This window comes from Antedon mediterranea, chromosome 2 (genome assembly GCF_964355755.1).
Source record: "Antedon mediterranea chromosome 2, ecAntMedi1.1, whole genome shotgun sequence".
Lineage (NCBI taxonomy): Eukaryota > Metazoa > Echinodermata > Crinoidea > Comatulida > Antedonidae > Antedon > Antedon mediterranea.
This window is the reverse complement of record NC_092671.1, coordinates 17303728-17319409: the sequence shown is the minus strand read 5'-3', so window position 1 is coordinate 17319409 and position 15682 is coordinate 17303728. Positions and strand designations below refer to the sequence as shown.

Genomic DNA, 15682 nt, shown 5'->3' with positions numbered 1-15682 from the left:
GGAGGCAATTTATTATAAAATCCAATCTAATATTAATTTATATAAAATCAAGGTTGTTGACATTTTAAAGTAAAATACTTTTTTCAGTTGTTTCTTGACATTTTTTATCAGATGGTCAATATCATAGAAATTTTTGATTGCTATATGTTTTTTTATTTTTAGCATATGGAAATCTAGCCAACATTTTAAAAAGTAAGGGAAGGTTAAAAGAAGCAGAAAATGCATACAGAAGTGCCCTCTCATTTAGAAGTAACATGGCAGATGTACACTATAACTTGTGAGTTAATTATTAATAATAATTATTAATTTAATAAGTTCAGAATAGTAATAGGTTCAAATCACTTATTTTATTTTTTTGTACGATATATGTGATCTCTGAAAATGAGTTTTGTCCTGATGGATATTCATTGTACTGCATTGTGCCATATAGAGAATAGCATTATTAAAAACCTAAATCAGTGTTGTGATAACTCCTGTAACCATGCCAAATTTGAAAACAACACTGATTTAATAAATAAATTGCAGATGGATTGTTTGACGTATTAATATGGCCAATAATTTCTGAATGCACATTTCAAAGAAACATAACATAGTCAAATTAGAAAGTGGCCAGCACAAACGAAGTAAGCATCGACCCCATTGGTTTAGGAGGCAGTTGCGTACAAAGACTTAGGAACATAGTCTATTATATATTATATTTTCAAGGAAGAAAATTATTAAGAAAATCTGGAACTTTATACAGGAAGTCTGTTTGCTATTGCATTTTCATCATCAACTTATGTTACAGGCAATATGTTTATGTTGCCTTATTACTTGTATGGCAATTTGAAATTATTAATACTCCCTAAAGTACAATTTCAATTTCCAACCTCTAACACATAATTATAAAAATACATATAAACTAGATCTCTAGGGCTTATTTTACCCCCACTTCAATAAAGGTACCTATTTTTCTCCTGGGATTTTTATATATTGTTGAAATGCAAATTGCAAAGTTCTATATCAATGTTTAACAATTTGATTAAGAAAAAAAAAGAGATTTAGAAAAAGTACTTTGCCATTAGAATCGATGGACCAAATTTTGTAACGTTAACGAGCCGTAAATACATAATTAAACATTGATTGTTAATGGGGTAAAAAAAAAACTAATCTTCACTAGGAATTTTCATTCCATATTCATAGAAATGTCCTATTTCATGCAGTAATGTTTTAAACATGTTAATTAGATTCAAATTAATTGCAAAATCAAATTACATGTGTACCAAATTAGCACTTTTTAAATTACCCCGCAGCTACAAGCTTACCCTGTTTTGTATTCATTAATTTTCGCACAATTATTAGTGCAAAACCTTTTCTCACTACACATTACTGTTATCGTAATTAATGGCCTAAGCAAACTTTATTAAACATTATTGATTTTTTTTGTATTGTAAGAAACATAATAATTATGTTTTGTGGGCTGGGAAATATGAATTTGTGAGATAGATTGGTGAGACTTGATTGGTCAAGCGTTTGGTTCACCCAACACGTTTCTTCAGGCTGATATTCTGTACTTGCAGTTATGTTGTCATCAAAGTAATCATTAACAATAATAATACTAAGTGATGTTGTATTGGAATGGTAATTATTACAATTACATAGATGTAATAGTACAGTGATCTTTCTGATATTAAACATGTAAATGATATCTGCATAGTAGCGTTCAGGTTGGAATGCTTTCAACTTCCACTCTTCCATTTTTTAGTCAAGTGTATCTTATTTTTGTTTAGTTTTGGATGACATTTTTATATTTGGCAAAATATTATTATATTTTGAGGAAAGTATTCAGAAATTGAAAAATAAACAAAATATTTATAAACTCTACTGCCGATAAAAAGTTAATTTTTAATGATTTATATAAATTTTTTTTTGGAATAGAGGAATATTGTTACAAGAAAGTGAGAGATATCAAGAAGCAATACATAGTTATCGCATGGCCATAAGATGTCGTCCAAGACTTGCAAGTGAGTATACATTGAATAAACAAGAAATATTTTTTGAAAAAAAATTTCCTTTGAATGTGCTTTTCTAAAATATGCATCCTAGAGCCCCATGCTTCTCATTTGAATCACGGAGAAATTCCTTCATGTTTAAATGCACTTTATTTTCATATGGTTCTCAAGTATGTGCCTACTGTAGGTATTTATGTAATGCCCAAAGAGTTCATATAATGATTGGCTAGAGGGCAGTCTCCAATGTTATTGCAGTTTTAAAAAGTGATTCTTCATGGAGAAGAGGACCAGACAAAATGGCGGCTGGATTCTACCATTTCATATCGCTAGTTATTTTCCCCTACACAGTCACACACTATGCCTGTGTTACAAGTATGTAGAGTGTATAAATGCGAGAATAATTCTCGTATGCAAAAACGCCAGGTAGTTTACCAAGAAATTATATTTCTTTCATTACAATTAACAATATCATTACTGTATTTCTATGAAAGGTTCACTGTGCGTTAAAAAAAACATGTGTTCTGATTTATGTGTTTTATTTATATATGACTGTAAATAATAATTGAACTACAGCGGCCATCTTGAGTGGTCCCTCTCCCTTGGAATCACTTTGTGTCTTTACAGTTAATGATCTAGTATATCTATGGAAGTGCCCCTTTTTGGAAAATCTGCCTCAATATTTATCTCATTTGGATGTTTATGTTACAATTGAATAAACTTCCAGTTCTAAGTGTATTCTATATGATCAAATAAGCACTGTATTTAGTTAAGCTTAAATTCATTTGTAACTCATCTGTAAGCCTAGATAGCGCGACTACTCAAATAAGAAAAAACCAAGTGTATTAAATATGGTGCTTTGTTGTATTTCTCTCATGTTGGAAAAGTTATTTATTAAAATGAGATTTTGGTTAATTTGTTTACCTTTTTACCATTCGGAACCTAGTGGAATGAGCTGTTAGCATGTTTCTCAGCATTATATGGAGGGTGACTAGTTTCTTTCCTCCTTAGTATGTTTCAACTCTATTTACAGCTCAGTGTATTGGAAGTTGTTTTTGAGATTTGAACATGGGTCTTTCTGTCTTCACTTGGCTACCAGTCCTGAGTTTATAATTTATTTAACAGTTACCTTGTGATTATTCTGTACCTAAGCCTGTGTATAGACATGTAAGGGCAGCTAAATCATTGAGTTGAAAATATAACAAAGTTATTGATGGATAAAATACTGTCTCATAAAGTTTACATAATATCAAAAATGTACAATTCTCTACAGATATATCTAAAAATTCATGTCAATGAATTTTAAAACATTTTATCTATGTATTCTGATTTTAAATTTACAAGGTTTATTCAAACATGAGTGTGTAGCATATTTTAAGTTTTTGCCTTTAGCTATACTCTGTGGATAAACTGTACAATTGAAATAAAATATGGGGAAATGGCCATATTTTAATACTTGTAGGTGAAATGTAGTAAATGCACATTAATTAATTAGCATGGCGTTCTATGGCATATGTTTGTTTCCCAAAAATCATGGCCTTTGAACATATTCCCCAGTCTTTGAAACACAAGGTGGTAAAACCATAATAGAGAAGTATATCAAACTGTATGTAATAAAAAAATTGTGACATGCCCATATATGGACATGATGATGTCATATCACTACCATATTTGGGCATATCATACTTTTTTTTGTCAAACTAGTTTGATAGTGTAGACAGAGCTTTATACAATTTTTCCTACTGCACACATCCATACACATGTATCAAAATGACCGGAATTTAGGTTTTAAGCTCTGTCTACACTATCAAACTTTGTGTGACAATGAAATGTGATGTGCCCATATATGGAGATGATGTCATATTACTACCATATTTGGGCATATCACTACATATTTGGACATCACACTTTTTTTGTCAAACTAGTTGGATAGTGTAGACGGAGCTCTAAACTACATTTGGTTCAACCTAAGGCAGATATCTTGGTGCTTTATTTACTATTGTATGCATTTCCTTTTTTAAACAACCAAGGAAAATGTTGGAAAAACTGGAGCTAACTATGAATAATTCCATACATAGGTGCATATTTGAATCTGGGAATGGTGTTTGCAACACTTGAGAAGTTTGATGATGCTGAAGAGGAATATCGTCGTGCTATTGCAATAGACAGCAAAGGGCTAAAGGATCCAAGAAGCCATATGAACGCTGTCATGTCAGCGATGTTTAACTTGGGAAAATTGTTACATGACCAGGCAAAATATGACGTAAGAAATTTCAATATATATTTATTTACATATCTGTATTGCAGTAGAACCTAATTAAATGGATAATTTCGGGACCCAACAAAGTGTTCCGAGCACAACCTTGCCAATTACAGGATGGATAACCTATTTTATAATTTATCGTGCTTATAAACTACGTCTGAATTGAGGCTTAGAGAGTGGAATTGAAAGAGTTGTTAGTTACAACCCTGGCACTAGGTCAGGATTAAACCCTGGATCTTGGGATTGGAAGGCAAGCATGTTAACCACCAAGCTACATCTCCATAGTACATGAATAAGGGTTGGCTGTAGTATTAAAACTTGTATTGCCCTTCGTTCATTTCATAAGAACGTGTCCCCTTAATATGGTGTCTCCTTTAATAGTGTGTTTCCTGAATATTGATGTCTTAAAGGAGAGGGGTTTTACCATATAATGTTTTTTCTAACCTTTTTTTTGGAAGCTTTAGTTCCAAATTGTATTCATGGCTATAAAAGCAAGCTGAAGTAAACTCCTTAAGAATAATTCATGTTATAGGGAAAAACTTTTCTGACCATTCATGTATTTTTATTGATTTGTATACATGGACTGATTCTGGATATTGACAAATTCCATTTTTCATCATTAAGTTCTGCAAAAGACCAAAATTTACAAATCAGAATCAATTCTAGCAAGAAATAATTTTTATTCCGGATAGTCTCATGCGTAATGATTCACTATTTTTCTGTCCTGTATGAATGTTATCACATTATCAACAAATTTTATAGCTGATGTCTGAAACAAATAATATATATTGGTAAATAGAGTGGATTGCAACAGTGTAGAGAGTATTGTCACTTGCATCCTCATCGTACAAACGTGTGATATATATTCAAGAGTTATCACACATATGTGTAACTATAGATCTCGTAAGACTACTCAAAAGACACTAATGTAAGCAGGTTGTAGCTATAAAAAACATAGAAGCTGATTTAATGTTTCTGACTAAAGTTCCATTATATTTCAAACTTAATTTGCTCATCATAAGAAATATATATGTGAATAAATAATGTATGATTTAATGGTCAAAAGTTTATTACTGAAGGTCATTTCATTTTGAGATTATATAAAAAGTATATATATATATATTTTTGCTTGTATCTTGAGCATTATGATTTGTGTAAAAGATTGTATGTAGTAACTTAATCTATTTAATGAGAAAATGCTGCATATTCTTTCTGAGGAGTGTGAAGGGTGTTTATCCAAAATTGTTTTATCAAACTAAAGTGTTATCTAAAAGTTTGTTATCAAACATTACTAACACTGGAATTTTTATTTTATTTTATTTTATTTTATTCATTTCGGCAATAAACATAAAATAATAATTACAAAAAAAAAACATAGAAATATATATATATATGTATGAAAAACAAGACACGAGGCCGAGGAAAGACAAAAGCATTAAACAAAACGCTGTCACCGGTAAGGTGTGTCTCTCCAACACATAAATAACAAATAACAAGAATATATACTAATATAGTAGACATATCATTTCATTTAAAAATTTAAAAAGTTTCTCTCCGACATTTAAAATATAGCTTTAGAGATAATTTGAAATTAATAAAAGAACCATTAACAAAAATATCGCGAATCTCATTGGGTATGGAATTCCAAGTTCTAGTGAATCTGGTCGGGATGCAAAATTTTGACACATCATTACTGGAGCGAAGATGCTTGAAAGTGAGAGTATCATGACGATTATTAACTATGAGTAAATTATAAATAATAGATCTTTGATGATAAAGTAAAACATTGCAAACAAATAGAACAGTATAACAATCTCTAATAGCGATTGTGGATGGGATAGTGTCTAGTCTCCCCTCATATGACTGTTCCTGACGACGTTGATGTAAAATCAACCGGGTGCCCCGTCTCTGGATTTGCTCAATCATTTGAATTTGACATGATAATGGCATTGAATTTATAATTGATTGAACAAATGTTGGTAGAGTCAATAAATGAATATGAATTAGTGGGGTAGAGTGTAATTTAATTCCAAATTAGCTGAATGATTATAAAGTTCAATTACAGCCATATAATAATAATAATAATAATAGGATTAGGTACTAATTATTTAACTATAAATCTAAGGGCAAATTAATGACAAAATGAAAATGGTATACTTTGGTATCAGTGTCTGGATCTTAATGGAAATACAAAATAACATAAGCAAGGAGCTAAATCAAAATGATTAAATTAAATAAAAAACAGCTAGAAAATTAGCAGAACTTTTGGGAAACCCTTCATCATTATTTAGCTATAAATATATTTAGTGAAAAACTTTACAAAATCAAACTATGGACAAAATGTCTCTATTATCAGGCAATTTGTTTTCCGAGTGTGGTCTCGGTATAGGATTATTTATAAATGGGTACCCGGTTAGATCAAGACACAACTTTGCGCTGATTACTAGCTGCATTATGGGAGTATGTTTCCATACGTGTTTGATCCATAAAATGACTGGGGTAATAATGTTCAGCGCTTAGAGAAGCTTGCTTGTAGAGCGCTATATAAGAATGAACTATTATTATTATTATTATTTATTAAAATTAGGGGTGTATTATAACATCTACGAATAATTCCTTGAACTTACACGATCGTTGGTGCATGTACCAGTAATTCTTTCACGCATCTATGTGCACTAATTACAATATTTAGCGAAGCAGTTGGAGCATTATAGCATCGAGTAAAGGCTTGTTGTCGCTACAAACCGCCTGGGTATCATTACAATATTCTAGACACCCTTGGCTAGTCATGGATGCTATTTAGTTTATATCTTTTGATTCCTTTTTGCTCAAAAGCACATTTATCATTGGAGTTCAGTGGTGTAGAGCTTTGCTAGATTATCTTGTATAATCCTAGAAACGTTTTTGGTTTTAGAATGTATTTATTCATATATATTTTCATTCTCAGTTAAATAGTTTATGTTTCCTTGCCTTCTTAAGCATTGTCTACACTATCAAATTTTATGTGACAACAAAATGTGGTGTGTCCATGTATGGACATGATGATGTCATATTACTACCATATTTGGGCACATCACATGTTTTTTGTCAAACTAGTTTGATAGTGTAGACATAGCCTTATTCTTATCAGTAATAGTATAGGTGTTATATAGGTAATATTTCTCAAATAAATCTCTATTTGTATGTGTAATAAAATGTCTATACTACACTATAGTAGCGGTAGCCCATCCCCAAAAAAGAATTATCGAGTGATAACAGTCCCAGGGAGCCTGGGTATAAAAGTTGGTTCAAATTAAGGAGTTGGATTATGTACTAAGATGGATTTACCAAAATCTTATGCCAGAACTTAGTCTAAATCGGGGGTGGGGTTATACTAGAATTGCATTAACAATCAAAACAAAAAAAGTCTTGCATCCGAACTTAGCCTAAATTTTGGGGTGGGAATATACTCGAGCATGGGATTATATTTGAATTATTGAACTTTGTGCCTTCAGTAGAAGAAGTAGTTCATTTTCACGTTGTTATTTTAAAGATTGTACTTATATTTGCCAATGAACCAAGCATTTGATAAGTATTGTACTATATATAAATTGTTGTGAAAATAGCTTTAAATACCCTTGAATTATTGTTGAATATATAAACATGGAGAAAATAGTACACATGGTATAAATAAATAATACTTTAACAGTTGAAAAACAGTTAAGCATTGTTCAATTGTCATTATAGTTAATTAGGCGCTTAATATAAATACCTATATAATTATATATTGTTATCATATCCATTTCTAACTGATTCACCTTTATTTACTTTTCATTTGCTTAATTAGGCTGCAATTGATGTGTTCTCAGCCGCTCTCGAGAGACGGCCTGATTATTACCTGCCTCAGAGCCTGCTTAACATGCTTGGTAAGTATGGACTAGAGAGAATTGAAATGCGTAAATTAGCGTAAACGGGAAGATAAAGCTTACCTGCAACAAGGGCGTTATAATAGTCAATTTACCAATGAAAATTGCAGATTGAATCCCTTAGTAGCGTTTGCTCAACACTTTTAGCTAAAGTTGGAAGCATTAACTAGGTCATAGTCATACTTAACGCTACATTCTGCTACTTGTGCATTGTTTACAAATTTGCAACAAAACAAAAATGAATCCGTATGATATAGGGTAGATAGATGGCGTCCAAGAAAATTATGTATGACTTGACTGTAGATATATAGAGAAATAGTAATATATTCAATGCAATTTACTTGCTATGTTGTAACCTATATTATGATACCCAGTATCACCAGGGGCCTTTTCTATATGACTATGAGTTTATATCTTATTTAAAGATAATAAATATAGACAACTCGTTATCAACTTGAATGGATTCTACTTATTTTTTTAGTATTACCAGCAAAGCAAATATTACATTAGTAGTGCCTTACTTTGGTTTGAGGATAGAGTAAATAATACTTGTGTAAACTTTGTTTATTAGCTTTATTAATTATTTTTATTTAAAAAATTCAATATGAATCAGTATTTCTATCGTGATATTTCTACTTGAAATTGAAAATAATTATCGCTCAAAGATTTAATGATGCGTAAGATTATTCAAAGGTTTTTGCACTTTTTATAAAAAAAACAAATAGCTTGTTTTTTTGTACTTCAGCATCTTGATACATCCTATGGTACATATTTTAGTTTGTACAATACAATAAAAAAACAAATATTGTTCAAGATTCAAGTAAATCTGGTTTTATGGTATTTAAACAAAGAGAGACTTTTGGGTACAATAGAAGATAAGTAGAGCATATCTCCATATAAATTGTTTAAAAATAAAGTATTAACCTTGATAGTAATAAAATAAAAGCCTGAGAGATTGAATGTTAAGGATCTTTGAAATGATATGATTATAGTGTGAGAATTAATTTTGAATATTTATTTGAGTAGTTAGTAATTGGGGGTAAAGATCTAAAAAGCAATAGGCACGTTTCATTAGATATCAAAAAGATATTAATTAAGTCTGTAACGAGAACTTTTGAAATGGAAGTTTATGACAAGGACATCAACTCTTCATATTAACAAATATTTGAGGATAGTTTTTCTGACGAAAAACCTATGTCAAATGTGAAAGACCTAACTGTTTTCTTTTTCTACTCAGGTGAAACATATGCAAAACTTGGTGATGCAATAAATGCCGAACATTTTTTCAAAGAATCATTACGGTACAAACCAGACCATGTGCCTGCACACTTGACGTATGGAAACCTGCTTGGAAAAACGGTAATTAACCAAACTATAATAACATTAACTTGTATCTTTTAGACATTTTATTATTTTACTGTAGGCAAGAATTTTAGAATGTATTCATTTCACAAATAGGGCTTTTACATGGTGAACTACATTTATATATGTTACATATGTTTTTGCTTTCTTCTTCAATTGATATACAACATGGAGAATTGAAATCATTTAACCTTGTTGGTATGAGTGGTTTTTGGTTAATTGTGAATACTTCCTGAAGATAACGCAAATCCAGGAAAGAGGGTATTGAAGCGATGTAGATGTACCCAAGCATTTAGTAGGACAGGGTCAACACCTACAAGTTATTTCACCACAAATGCTATATTCAATATTATATTATATATTATACTAGCAGGTACCCGTCCAATAACAGGCACCATGATGAATTAAGTGCATCTAGATAAATGGCGCATATGTGTATATGGCACGTCATTGTGAGAGTCAAACAAATACGTCTAGTACAGTATATATATTATAATATGCTGAATTTATGTTGTGAAACCTTTCCTATGTATATGTAAACTTTGATATCTATAATAACATGAGAGAATTATTAAAAATTACACATTTTGGCAAGTAAAATATACTATTAAAACAATACTAAAATTCTGGATAAGAGGACCTTATGTTTAAACTAAAAATTACTTATATTTTAAAGTAAACTTGTAATAATGCCATCACCATGTTATAAACTTAGACAGCAAGTTACACTTGAGATGAGACACGGTGCCACAAGTATTACGAATCATTAAAGCGTAGCAATTGACCAGGCGATACAAACATTTTACTTGGCCGACTCGTCGCACAAGTTGAAACGTTTCCATCAACACAGACATGAACTCAATTTTGCAAAGTAGACATATCACATTTAGATAGGTTCAAGTACCTCTAGAGGGATTCAGACAAAATATTTATTATTAAATATTTTATGACACCCTAGATGAGTGTGGAAGAAGACATGAATTATTAGGTTGTTATTGATTAAATATATCATGTTGATTATAAATTCAATTCAGGAAAATATTTCATCATATTTAATTTAGAATACACATAATTTTATTGACGTTTTTACGATTACTGATATTTTGTTTAATATTTGTTTTTCAGAATCGTGCATTGGAAGCACAGAAGATGTTCAACCATGCTGTGGAATTGGATCCAACAAACCCAAGTGTATACCAACATTTTGGTAATTGTTTAATCTATAAATTTTTATGTGGTACCCTTTGGATAGTCAGTGTTTAAATCACTGTTAATGCACTATAATAAAATGGTATTTGTATATAGTTGATATCGGGCTCTGTAAAAACCAGAAACTCTCCAAAAACTAGGCTTTTCTTCAGGTGACAAATTTTAATCCATTAAATAAACATTTGAACTCTCAGAACTCCTAGAAAACCGAACAAAAACCCAAAGTTGTCTGGTATTGGGAGAGTTGCCTGTTTTGACGACATTAGTGCTTTGTGTGTAGTACTATGTTTGTGGCTTGTTGCTTTAATCAGTGTTCTAAAATTATATTCCAAGCTAGTTTTTAGATTTAGATAAAAATAATTCAAAAAGTACATTTTTATTCCGGAAGAAAGAATTTCCTAAACCCCAAGAAATTAACTTGCTTGCAATCTTTCGGAAGTTTCCAGAGACTGAAAAGTCCAAAAGGAAAATTATTTATTATTATTTATAAATGATTTGCTCCAATCTCACGCATTATGCCTGTTTTTATTTTGTATTCATAGCTCAATTTTTAATGGATCAGAAGCATTATCAGGAAGCTATTGAACTTTACCAGAAGGCAATGTCAATGGTGTCAGAAGATTTTGAAGTTGTTTTTAACTTAGCCAATGCATACAGACAAGCAGGATTGAACGTTGAGGCAGAAAAATACTATAAAATAGCTGTCAAGATAAAACCTACTGTAAGTTTTGATATACGGTTGAACACATTTTAGGTGTCCCTTTAATAGAGGTGTCTGTTGTAACATCTATTTGATTCACAGAAAATGTCCAATAAGAGTAGTGATACTGTAGAATTTTCATTACGTCAAAATCAGCCACAACTATACAAGACTTAGGACTTTGTTGGATGTGTGTAAACATTTTTGTAAATTAAAAAATTTTCAATAATTTAATTTATCTTTAATGAAATTAGTAAAAATGGAGTTTAAAATATATATGATATATATATATGTTCTATTTTTATATGCTTTTAAAACAGGGGTGCAGTGGCACTAATGAAATGCTCGTGAAAAAGAAATATAGTATTTAACTTTGCATTTCAATATGTAGGCCTAGTATGTTTCATAAAATCATTCTCATACAAAACGACTATAACATGCAGTTCATCCTATTATATTTAATCTTTTTAACTTATAATATTTGAACCTGCTATTTAAGCAGAACACATACACATTGAAAGTGAAGTATTTTTAAAATGTGATATAATTCTTATAATTCTCAAATTATTGTTCAAGTCCTGACAAAGATATGATATATCTATCATATAAACGTTAATAGTTATTAATGATTTCACAATTTTAGTCATTAAAATGATAATAAAAATGTTAAATTTATATTTAGAATTAATGATGTTTTTATTCAAAAATTTACATTATAGTTACACCACTGGTCATACAATATTAGCAATTAAAGTTATTACAATAAAAAAATAATAACTTTAACAGCCAATAAAATTCCTAATCTGTTTTGAATGTTTGAAATTATTGCCCAAACTAATTTATTTTATTCTTTCTCTTTTTAGTAATTCTGAAAGTTATGAGAAAATATTAACAGTCGATAAAATTTACATTATGCTGTAGTTGTTAATTTGATCGGCTGAATATCAGTGTCTGCTCTGCATGTTTTGAAAAATTATACTAATTATATTCTTTGAACAATTTCCATAAGCCACGGTAAAGCACTGTCTACATTATCAAACTAGTTTGACAAAAGTTCCCAAATATGGTAGTGATATTCCCAAATATAGTAGTGATATGACATCATCATGTCCATATATGGGCACATCACATTCCACTTAAAGTTTCATAGTGTAGACAGAGCTTTACCATAATAATAATGTGTGGATTTGCTATTAACTTTTTGTTGAGAAAATTTGTAATTAGTAATAGTATTAGGTTTGCATAGACTCTACTGGAAAAGTAGTAAATTCACAATGGTTGTAAAATTGAAAAAAAAATTGGAAAATGAGAAAGCACTTGATTTATTGCTCTCATTATTTGTGTTAGATATTGATTTACAGACTTTCAAATTTGAATTTCAAAAAAAGTCTACTGCCCTCATTATCTTAAAAAAGTTTGTAATGATTTTAAGGACTAAAATACATTATACATGCATAATGTATTTGAGGTGTTATGTAGCGGTAGATGTTACTGGTCCATTATCTCTCGTACATATTTCGTAACAGCTTTTATCCTGCTGCCATTCAGGCACTGAATGCTATATACCGTACGAGAGTGATGTGACACTTTGTAATTGTTTTTGTTGGTTTTTCATTTATCTGTTCTTGTATATCTCAAAACAAACATAATTTCTATGTATATTTTATATGCAAATGACAATAAATGGAAGTGAATGAATGATTAAAGATTAAATATAGATACGATACTTTGTAGTTCCATATATCACGTTTAATATTATTTCATGTTTAATTTTATTTATTTATTATTGTTTTATGCTTATTTACAGTCTTCAAATGGTCACATGAACCTAGGTGCTATTCTTCATCTCAACGGAAAGCTAGAAGAAGCTGAATCAGTGTATTTGAAGGCATTACAACTTAAACCAGATGACCAGATAACTATGCAAAATCTACGCAAACTACGAAAGTTGTTGGCCAGACAACAGGATAGCGCATCTGTAAACAGTAGAAGATAAGGAAGGTGGAGGGGTGTTAGGTTTAGGTTACAGAATATTTAATTTAATCCGTAGGTTACCTAATTATACTAAGTTATATAGCTGCTTTTTACACATACTTTATATTTATGCTACCATGAAGAATTTCTCCATGTTGCTACCAACAAATACTGTAATCACATGACACTTTTTATTTTTGAAATGATAATATAAAACAAACTCTAAAAAAAGTGAGGCAAGCTATTTAATATGCTTGTAGTAAACATGCATATTATATACAAAAAAACCCAAAAGAGTGCTCAAGCTGCTAACATCACATAATGAAAAACACAAATATGAAAATGTCTGGAATGTCAGCCATTGGGCACTGCTCAATCAAGATATATATTACGCAAGGAATATTTTTCAATAACTTTGTTCTAGGAATTTCTTTTAAAATTGCAGTTTTTATAATCTATACACGAATATGGTTAAAAAATTTCATAAATTATTATTATATTATTTCATAGAACCTCCCACAACAAAGAGCTCATGTTTTGTAATGAGATGAGAAAATAGGTATATCTTGAAGTAAAATATTGACTTCAAACTTTAAAAAAAAAAATCCACTAGCAGGATGGGTAAATGCTAGATAATTATCAATTTATTTGTTATTATTCTAACCACATAACTGAAGCACATAACATAACTGGTGAAATCTTCAATTGTGAAGTGACCACAACCAGTCATGGCACCAGTAACATTGACAGTAATTAGGTCTAAATCCACCATTGTTTACTGGAGTTTTCATAAATCATTTATATAACATTATAATTTACTCATTTATTACAAAGAGCACATCTGCCAGATAAGCAGTTACCAGCCTTGATTGTATAACGATATTATAGTGTATGTCTGAACTGGAGTTATTATCTGTAAGTTAATAAAAAAACAGGATTGTAATTTTTCGTCAGGGAGTTGAGTAATTAGATGTTTTGCCCTACTCTGACGTAATTTGTACTTTATACTAAGTACATTTGAGAATACTTGCGAACAAATTGGCAAGTAGTCCCACCCGAGAACTACTTGCGAATTTTTTCGCAAGTATTCTCAAATGTACTTAGTATAAAGTACAAATTACGTCAGAGTAGGGCAAAACATATAATTAATAAAAAAAATAATCTTAATTTGAATGGTGCCACCAATAGGCTTTATCTTTAACATTGAATAACAAGCTTGAGGTACTCTACTGGTGCTGTAATCAGAGCCATATTTAGCCCCAGTTAGGCTTGTTTAATCCTTTGCCTACTAACTTATAACTTATAATTTAGTCCAAACTAGTCTAAAATAACAATATTATTAGTAAAGTATATATACCTATTTCAAAACTGGAAACAAACAAGCGATACAGTCAAATAAGTCGAGTCTCTCAGAGTCAGTAGACTTCCCCTAAGTCTGTATTTAACAAGTTTTCTTTTTTATCTTATTCAACCAGTCGGCGTTTTGGTTTTTGTTTTTGAGCACAAGTATTATACGTATGAAACGCCATATATATGTTCCAACATATTTATCTTTTTACCAATATTGATTTGTTGAAATACACTCTAGAACTTGGACTAAGTCGGCAGTAAAACTGCTTGTTTGATCATAATACTGTTTATATTCTTGAGAGCTTGTCTATCTTTAATAAAAACAAACCTTTATATGCATCATGATATACATTCCTATGCATCAATTAGCTATTGACTATTGCAAATTAGTTGGTATCATGAAAACCTGTAAATAGTTTAAAGAATATTTTTTGTTATTGTAGATAAGAGAAAGTGCAATGGTTACTTGAACGACTGATAAATATATTAAATACATGTGGTGTAATACGAAATTTTTCTAATATATAATTGCCACATTTAACCCCCCACCGATTTATAATGTTTTCCAAAACACTATCAAATTTCTTTGGTAGATTAATATTAGTGATATTGATAATTAATTTGAAGCATAATGATCAATTTGGTTTTATTGGATTAAATTAAATTAAATTTTAGAATTATTTTAATAGGCAAATTTATTAATTTTATTAATTTAAATAGCAATATTTTAAGAATTGAGATATATGTACTACTTTGTATGCCAACTAACGAGCATGTTTGTATGCAAAATATTAAATTTTATGTAATGAAAAAAATATTGTAAATTTTCTTTTTCCTCAACTTATTGATGTATACATGTTTTTTTGTCTGCTTTGTTCATAGATAACAACAAATATTACAATTGTAATTACAATATCAAAATGCTATAGAC

General features: G+C 30.1%; 1 protein-coding gene across 1 annotated transcript in view; it reads left to right on the top strand.

Moving 5' to 3' along the window:
• The window catches only part of LOC140040610 (protein O-mannosyl-transferase TMTC2-like), a 70780-nt gene extending 55228 nt beyond the window's left edge, over positions 1-15552 (top strand). The window contains exons 4-11 of the mRNA XM_072086668.1: positions 163-277; positions 1918-2003; positions 4067-4251; positions 8078-8156; positions 9394-9515; positions 10644-10725; positions 11270-11448; positions 13235-15552. Coding sequence (XP_071942769.1) covers positions 163-277; positions 1918-2003; positions 4067-4251; positions 8078-8156; positions 9394-9515; positions 10644-10725; positions 11270-11448; positions 13235-13423 — 1037 coding nt within the window. The 3' untranslated portion in view covers positions 13424-15552. The remainder of the gene's footprint in view (positions 1-162; positions 278-1917; positions 2004-4066; positions 4252-8077; positions 8157-9393; positions 9516-10643; positions 10726-11269; positions 11449-13234) is intronic.
• Positions 15553-15682: the final 130 nt, after the last annotated feature.